The following is an 8,539-nucleotide window of genomic DNA, read 5'->3' as shown; positions in this document are numbered from 1 at the left end:
CCGGTGGTCCCCGGGCATGGCGGCGCCTGCGTGCGAGCCGCTTCCGCCGTCACCCCCCTCCCGCGCGAGGGTTCTTCTGCCCGCTGAAAGCCGCACGCCCGCGCGAGGGCTGCCGGGATAGCGGCGGGGCCACACTGCCCCCTGGCGACCTGGAGGGAGAACGGCCAGCGCGGGCAAGCCCCGAGACGTCGTCTGCCTTTCACTTAACTTGTGCAGGTTGTAATTATTTTTTATTCATGTATTTATAAAGATGATAAAGCAGACTTTATTCAAGGGGTGACATGGTGATAGGTATGGGGACCGCTGCAAATGGGTCTTGCTGTGGAGTAGAGAGAGATCGGACTCAATTCCCTGTAATTATTTTAATTTTGCACTTATTTATGTGACTATTTTCTGTGTTCCTCACTGCCTTGCCCAAAAGGGCAAGGATTGAAAATGCTGTTCAGTCCTGTACAGAGTGCCCTGACTGGCATGAACAAGCGTTGAACGAATGGATAATGAATGAATGGACTTATGTCTCTTTCTGGTACCAGGCTGTGTAATCATCTTTGTATCCCTAACATTCCTCCCTGGGCAGTGCTCCATGAAGCCAGGGCCCCAACACCCTCCCTCTGCCCATTTCTGTCACACTCAAGTGAGGACAGCTTCTCACCCCTGCCTCTCCTCCCTCTCTACTCTTGTCAGCAGGTCCAGCCTGCTGTACCGAGGACAGAAAATGAGTCCCATCCGTCATATGCAAGCGGTATCTTTAATTTTCCCACACACTTGTGTCCTAATTCAGCTGTTTTTAGACCCGGCCAGGGTCTCTGTCCTCACTGGTCAAGGAGGCGGAATGAGGAGGCAGTCACTGGAGTGGGGGAAGGCAACAGCCGCACCTAGATACACCTCCTATACCAGAGGACACGTCTGACCTCATACCAACCTCACACCGACAGCTTCATAGGGAGGGGGAGGAACACAGGCCTAAGAAATAAGAGGTTCTCGTAAGAGAGGTTGTAAGAAAGGAGCTTCTCTGCTTCCAGTAACCCCATAGATCATCTGAATTGTTAATGCCTCTCTCCATCTCCCCTACCTCTTCTGCCTCTACCTCCACAAACATCCTCAGGCCACCCCAGAAACAATTCCCAAAGTTCAGGGGTCTGGGGCTGGACTTGGTGAGGACTGCAACCTAGAGCCAGCTGGAGCCACAGCTTTTATTCTAGACACCCAGGGAGCCAAGGGCTGTCAAACAGGAGGCAACTGGGGGAGGAGGGGTTAGAGATCACATGGCATCATCAAATATTGCACATGGTCCTTTTATTCTCTGCAGCAAAAATGATTCCTACAAGCAGACCCAAAAGCCTCAGGTTGACAGAGAACTGTATTTGCAGGCATGAGCATGATGATGATAAATAGCAATCCCAGGGTCGTGGTTCTGGACAGACGATGCTGACGTGTGGGGCTCTGGGCAGAAATGTAAAGGGACAGAGTCACAGGATGGCTCCCAGGTATCTTCCAAGTACTGCTGGGTTAGAAGGACGGATGGAGCTGTTTAAAGGTCCCCAGATTCAAATGTCCTTGTGGCAGATGGAGAGCTTCCAGTTGGACTGCTGCATCTGGATGAGGGGCAGAAGCTTCCCGGGGAAAGCCGCCCCTCCCCTCAGTTCTTCACATCTCCCAGGTGGAGCTGGGCAAAGGAGGTGGCCAGCTGCAGCGCCTCCTGCAGGCAGTCCACATTCTTGCCTGTGGCCTGAGCAGACATGTCCTTCCCACCACCTTTGCCATCCATCAGGCCTGATACCTGCTGCACCCACTCGCTGGCTTTTAGGCCCCGGTTGGCTGCATTCTGGAAGACAGAAAGGGGGAGAAGGATTCAGGACACAGAGTGGGATTGAGAGAAGTATGGAAGGAAAGAAAAAAGGATGCGGAGCCACAGGCACCCACTCCTGCCCTTGGTGATGCTGCCGGAGGCTGAGACAGACTGTACAGCTGGAGCAGGGGAGTAGTCAGTGGCCAGGATGAGGACATACTGAGTCCTGGATATGCTGGCTTTGCCGGGTATCAGCCAGCACAGTTAACCATACTCACCGAGAAGGCCTGAGAATAAGGGGCACTGGTGAAGGTGACATACAGGTGGGCGGGACAACTGTTTCTAATGGGGGCTGCACATACATTATTATTGGTCTCAGCAAACAACTGTGAGAACCGAGCTCCCGTGGAAAAGCTACAGACCACATTTCCCACTGGTGCAGGGGTTTGCAAGGTTTGGAGCAAGACCGCAGGCAATTCTGACCTGAGGGACCTGACACAAGCATGTGATCTTGCCAGCCTCATTGTCCACAGTGAAGAGCATGGCAGACGTCTGAGGGGAATGGGTCTTAAAAAGCTTCAAGGCTTCATTCAGGGCCTGTGGGGATAAGGTGGTGTCAGGCCATAGCCCTGGGGCAGGAGGCCCTGCTTTCCACAAGGATGAAGTTTACAGAACTCAAATCTCAGAGCGTGCCCCCCAAACCCAAGAGCAGACGCTATCCCTGGAGCCTGTGTGGAGAAGGCCCCAAGCACAGGGCCTTGCCCACACTCCGGCTCTGAGGTTTGCCTCCCTCCAGGGGCTGCAGCTCTCCAGCCACCAGATCGCTCCATGGGTCAGCCAGACGTCAATCCCAGTGGGTGCTTAGGTGACCACTTGGTTCAGAGCCACAAAAGCCACACATCAGCCACCAGAGAGCTGATGAGACCCAGAAGGAAGTGGACATGCAGCAGACAGACACAGTGCAGCGCCTGGACCCCAGCCCTCAGTTGCCTTGGCTGAGGCACCACTCTCCATCTCCAGGATGACAAGGGGCTGGTTGGGGTTGCTGTCAATGAGCTGCTTTGTCTTCTCCAACACCTGTGAGGAGGAAGTCCGGAAGAGAGGCTCAGGCCCAAGGCCCAGACCCTGAAACCCAGACAGCCATCCTGTCAGCCTCTGCTGAGGAAACCCTCCTGCTCCCTGTGAGCCCTATCATCCTCAGGACTCACTCGCTTCTGGACATCGGCTTTGCTAGCCCGGTCTAGGTCATCCATGACCTTCTTCAGGGATTTGAGAGACTCCCGGAATTCGTCCTTCTGCCACTGGGGGATGATTGCAGTGGCCAGGGCCTGGAACCAGAAGCAGAAGACTACCTGGATCTGGGCCACAAGGAGCTAGGATGTGAGGCTCCAGTGCACCCAGCCCTTCTCGCCTTGAACCAAAGTCCTCCCAACTAGTGCCCAGGAAAGGTGAGAGAAAGAGACACAAAGGTATCTAGTGGCTCTGAGATCAGTCATTTTATGAGCAACTGCAGCAGCTGTGACAAGCAGGGCTGGAGGAAAAGGAGCAGAATAAAAAGAGCTCAGCTCTCATTTAAGAGCTGGTCCTTACCCAGCTGTGAACACAGCCTGTGATGGGCTTATGGGAAGCCCCAAAGAATAATAAATACAATGCAAGCTTGGCAACGGTGGGCACCCTCAGCACCATCTCCAGATCCCTCAACCCCACTGTCCACTCGTGCTTGGAAGGAGCTCTCCTGCTAGCAGCAACAGGAGCAGCAGGTAAAGAATAATAAATACAATGCAAGCTTGGCAACGGTGGGCACCCTCAGCACCATCTCCAGACCCCTCAACCCCACTGTCCACTCGTGCTTGGAAGGAGCTCTCCTGCTAGCAGCAACAGGAGCAGCAGGCAGGATCCCTGGAGTCCCGTTTGCAAGGCTACAGGAGAACAGAAGTCAGCCCCAAGGCCCACTCCACTAAGAACCAGGACCCGATTGACTACAGTGAGAGTTCAAGAACAGGGGGTGTCTTATACATCAGGTGTAAGGGTTGAGGAGGGAGGGAGGCCGCCCCTACCTCCCCGAGGTCAGCGATCTCCCTCTGCACATCCTTGTTTGGCGCAGTCTGGGCCTTCACTTTGGCCTCGGTGACAGACAGAGCTTTCTTCAAGCTCTCTGCTTTCCTGAGGGCCTGGGAGGGGAACAATCAGAGCTGTGAACTCCAGGGCAGGTAACTCTCAGCCTCACTGTTCTGTCTGTAAATAGCTGTGGAAGCACCTGTGGCAGGTTGTGGAGCAACACACCCAAGACTCCAGAAGTTTCTTTCTTTCAAGGAGCAAGTGCTGACAGCCTCATGCCCCGGAAAGGAGCACCTTTGTCACACACCTGGCCAGGAGAAAGGCTGCACCTTAACCCAGGTTCAGGAGTGACTGAGAACATGTATATTAGGAGGCCTTTTCACCCAATGAAATGTCCATCGCCCAGGCTTTAGCATGTCAGACTCAAGCTACAGTTCCCATGCCCAGAGCAACTGTCCCTCTGCTGCATGCACCTCAGACTGGGCACATGCCCCTAAGGGTTGTGGATAAGCGTGGGGTGGAGGGGGAGGCTGCAGGGGGTGGGGTGGGTACAGGACTTAAAGCCACAGCAGAACCCTCCTAGACACAGACATGTAAGAAGGGAGAAGGCCGAATTTACATATATTTTAAAGATTAAACATGATAGCTAGGAAATCTTGTGCGGTGGTGGCTTTCTTCTGCCAGGCAGGGGTAACTTGGGGACATTTTGGGGGTAGCACAGTGTGTACTTTCAGATTGTGACAGCCACATAACTGCTGCATAAATTCACAGATTGGGCTTCTCTTGCCTTGCTCAGATACCAGCCGGATCTGCTCACCTTCTGGGCTTCGGGGCCTGTGACAGCAACGATCCTCCGGATACCCTTGGCAATTGCTTCTTCAGTCACAATCACAAAAGCTCCCGCGTGACTTGAGTTCTGCAGGTGCCTGAATGGCAGCACACAGGTGTGTGGTGAAGAGGAAGCCCGGGCGCCCTGGCCTCCTCCCTGCATGTGGGAGCCCTTGGCTGGGGTTCCTGAGCCCTGTGAGGTAATCCCGCCTGGGGAGGTGCTGGCAAGGGCACAGTAGGTAAATGCCCTTCATGTTTAAGGGAATTTCAGAACAATAGCTCTGGCTAAATGAGGACAAGAGAAGCAGCGGGAAGGGGAAGAGAGTCAGCGGAAGCCCAGGCTGGAGAGTATTCTGACACTGAGCAAGACACCATCTCTCTGAGCCTCAGTTTTCTCATGTATAAAACAGATAATTCTCCCTCACATGGCTGTTGTGAAAATCAAATGAGAGAAAGTGAAAGTGCTCAGTAAGCTCTACTATCCAGCATGGTGTTACTGCTGTTAGGCTCTGCATGCACTTTTGATCCTGTGATGGAACATAAGCTGTTTTATCTCCCTGCTCACTAACTGAGAATATTGGAGAGTTATTTTTCAAACCATACCACAATTCCTTAAATAGGTTCTATTCCCCAGCTGCTCAGAGAACCTCCAATGCTCATTAATTCTCACAGTTATCCTGTAAGCATGGTATAGTCTTTGAAAGGTGTTTCTTGTGGCCTAAAGAGTGTATTCAGATAGAAGAGGGACTCACTTGAAGGCCCAATTCAGCTGGACAGAGAGGCCTACAAACTCGATTCCCCAGATCTCTACCACACACTCCACACACCACACCTGCTCCCTGCCTGCCTGAGGCCTGCAGGAGGCCCTGGATAGGCTTGACTATGGCCTTAAGAATGTTCTTCTCACCAGGCTTCCTTTGGAAGCAGGAACTTTCTAGGGCACCATGACCTTCCCCATAAGACCCCAAGAGCAATGGAAGAATCCAAGGTGGCAGAAATGAGTGGCTCTCCCAAGCCAAACAGCTGGGACTACCATGTGGCCTGCTTGGGGGCTCCTAGACAATGGGGCTTAATTCCCCAGATGCTGCCCAAGTGGCAAAAAGCATCAGGTGAGGCGCCAGGAATGGAAAGGGTATCGGGAGCATTCCATGGCCTTGCTGAATCCTGAATTCACACTGGCCTTCTGGTTAGGATCAGCTGAGGGAACAACAGCAAGCAACTCTGTGTGGCAGCTGTCAATGCAACGTTTTCCACCTCCTCCTCCTAGCAAGAACATTTCATCACAAACCCCGGAAATGTTAATGTCAGACACCGAGGAGGGTCTGATTGGAGCACTAGCATGCTGAGATTCCTGGGAATGCTATTTGGCAGCTACATTTCCAAGGACTTCATTTCAACGTTGGTCTAGCCTATTACCCACACCTTCAAAAGGTGATGCCAAATTAATAAAAAGAAGGTAACCCCTTCTACAGCTGCTCCTCCCACGGTACTCACGTTCCCCCACAGAACTCAACAGAAGTGAGGGAGCCAGCAGGACCGGAGGGGTCATCCAACAGCTTGGACACTGGGACTCCAATGGAGACGACTCGTACGGGGTCAGGATAGGTTTCATCAAACACAGCCCGCAGGCCCTGGATGGCTTTTGCTGCTGCCAGGGGACAATCCTGGGTATAGACGGGCTGCCATAAAATGAAAACAGAAAGCTGGGAAAGGCTCTCTGGAGGAGGAGGAAGGAGCTGGGGAGCATGGTCCCGCAAGCAGGACTCTGGGGTTCTAACTCTGACTCTGTCCAGCATGTGCCCTGTGCCTCCTGAACCAAAGTCAAGGAGGCTGGTCCAAAAGTACTGAGTTATCTCAATTGATTATTTACAGACCAAACTCCCTGTTCTACTCTTTCCCCCTTCTCACTACTGTACTTGACTAATCTTTAAAAAAAAAACAAAAACAAAAAATCAAGGGGATCAAGATGGAAATTTCCAACTTTTTTTGTGAACTGACTCTCACGTGGCTGTACTACACGTAAACAGATACAACTGGAAGAGCTCTGGTAGTCCTAAGGAGGGAGTAGAACAAAGACTTCCCCTCCCCTTTCACCAAAAACCACCACTGCCCCTACAAAAGCACAGTTTGAGAATCACTGCTTTAGGCAAATGTATGTGCAGGACCAAATATGATACAACAGAGTGACAGCATTTGTACTGCTGCCTCCATGGACAGAAAGTGATGTGCAGGAAGGAGTGAGAGGTTCATGACCCAAGAGCTTAGACATAGTCTAACCAACCTTGCCTGCTGCGATCATCTCATTAGCAATCTCTTCAGCCTTCTTGATCTGCTGGGTGGACATAGCTCCTTTGGCAGTGAAGTCAAACCGAAGGCGGTCAGGAGCAACTAGGGAGCCTTTCTGGTCAGCTTCCCCAAGCACAGAGCGCAGGGCGAAGTTCAGAATGTGGGTCGCTGTGTGGTTGCTCATGACAGGTCTCCGTCGGGGCTGTACAGGCAGAGGTGGCTGGTGGGGAGGTCTGTAATAGGCTTCTAGTTGTCCCCCATGCCCTCCCCTTCCTTTTCTACCACCTAGAACAGGAATTGGCAAACTATGGCCTATGAGCCAAATCCGGCCTGTCACCTGTTCTTACAGATTTTTATAAACAGGTTTATTGGAGCACAGCCACACTCATTTGTTTACATATTGTCTACGGCCATGTGTGCTCTACAACAGCAGAGTTGGATAACTGATCGAGAGCATATGGTCGGCAAAGCAAAAATATTTACCTTCTGGACCTTTACAAAATAAGTTTGCCAACCCCTGGCCTAGTCAATGGTGCAAAATTAAGTCAATTAAGTGCAAAACATACATTGCTACTGTTATCTTGGAGTTCCATCAAAAGCAACAGAGCCTAGTTCTTAATGAATGCAGGATCCTTGACTCTGGAAGAAGTTTTTGAGGTTAGAAAAACAATCCATGAAAACAAGTCTATAGGATCCCAACTGAAATCACTGACTTAGGAACATACAGATTTAACTCTTCATTATGTCCCTCACAATCCACTAAATGCACCAAAATTTACTCCTGCACTCTACTTATAATTTCACGTGGGATTAACAACGATGAGGGGCCAATTAAAAGCCAGGGGAGGAGGTGACCACTAACCAGATCCGACAGGCCAGCACGACACCACTCACCTCGTCGATGAACAGCCGGACCTGGTCCCCGACTCTCAGGTCGCCGTAGATCGCTCCTATGTGCAGCACATAGCCTCCTCGCACCTGAGCATTCTTCACCGTAAACTCAGTTTTCTAAGAGTCAAGGAGACCAATAAATAAATCAGTCTTTAAAAATGTTATCAATTCTCTCATATATTTATTTATATTCACATATTAAAAAATTCTCTTTACACATATAAACTGTATACACACATATATTGTCTGTAAGACACACTTTAATGGTGTGTGTGTATATATACACATACTTACCATCGGTACCATTACATATATTAAATATATATATACACACACGATATTAAGGAGCTTCTTAGAGAATTCAAAAGCCATGGTAAGGGGCCGGCCCGTGGCTCACTCGGTAGAGTGCGGTGCTGATAACACCAAGGCCCCGGGTTCGGATCCCATATAGGGATGGCCGGTTCGCTCACTGGCTGAGCGTGGTGCTGACAACACCAAGTCAAGGGTTAAGATCCCCTGACCGGTCATCTTTTTTAAAAAAAAAAAAAAAAAAAAAAAAAAAAGCCATGGTAAGGGGCCGGCCCGTGGCTCACTCGGTAGAGTGCGGTGCTGATAACACCAAGGCCCCGGGTTCGGATCCCATATAGGGATGGCCGGTTCGCTCACTGGCTGAGCGTGATGCTGACA

At 51.1% G+C, this 8,539-nt stretch overlaps 1 protein-coding gene across 1 annotated transcript in view; it reads right to left on the bottom strand.

Annotated features, from left to right (window-relative positions):
- Positions 1–1,279: 1,279 nt before the first annotated feature.
- The window catches only part of AARS (alanyl-tRNA synthetase), a 22,511-nt gene continuing 15,251 nt past the window's right edge, over positions 1,280–8,539 (bottom strand). Inside the window, exons 13-21 of the mRNA XM_008572769.1 lie at positions 7,856–7,969; positions 6,957–7,163; positions 6,170–6,354; positions 4,665–4,773; positions 3,847–3,960; positions 2,998–3,117; positions 2,780–2,866; positions 2,273–2,386; positions 1,280–1,825 (exon numbers count right to left, since the gene is read on the bottom strand). Of these exons, the coding sequence (XP_008570991.1) occupies positions 1,640–1,825; positions 2,273–2,386; positions 2,780–2,866; positions 2,998–3,117; positions 3,847–3,960; positions 4,665–4,773; positions 6,170–6,354; positions 6,957–7,163; positions 7,856–7,969 (1,236 nt within the window). The 3' untranslated portion in view covers positions 1,280–1,639. The remainder of the gene's footprint in view (positions 1,826–2,272; positions 2,387–2,779; positions 2,867–2,997; positions 3,118–3,846; positions 3,961–4,664; positions 4,774–6,169; positions 6,355–6,956; positions 7,164–7,855; positions 7,970–8,539) is intronic.

Source organism: Galeopterus variegatus, unplaced genomic scaffold (genome assembly GCF_000696425.1).
Source record: "Galeopterus variegatus unplaced genomic scaffold, G_variegatus-3.0.2 Scaffold835, whole genome shotgun sequence".
Classification (NCBI taxonomy): Eukaryota; Metazoa; Chordata; class Mammalia; order Dermoptera; family Cynocephalidae; genus Galeopterus; species Galeopterus variegatus.
Note: the sequence above shows the minus strand (reverse complement) of the source record. Positions and strands in the feature narration are given on the sequence as shown.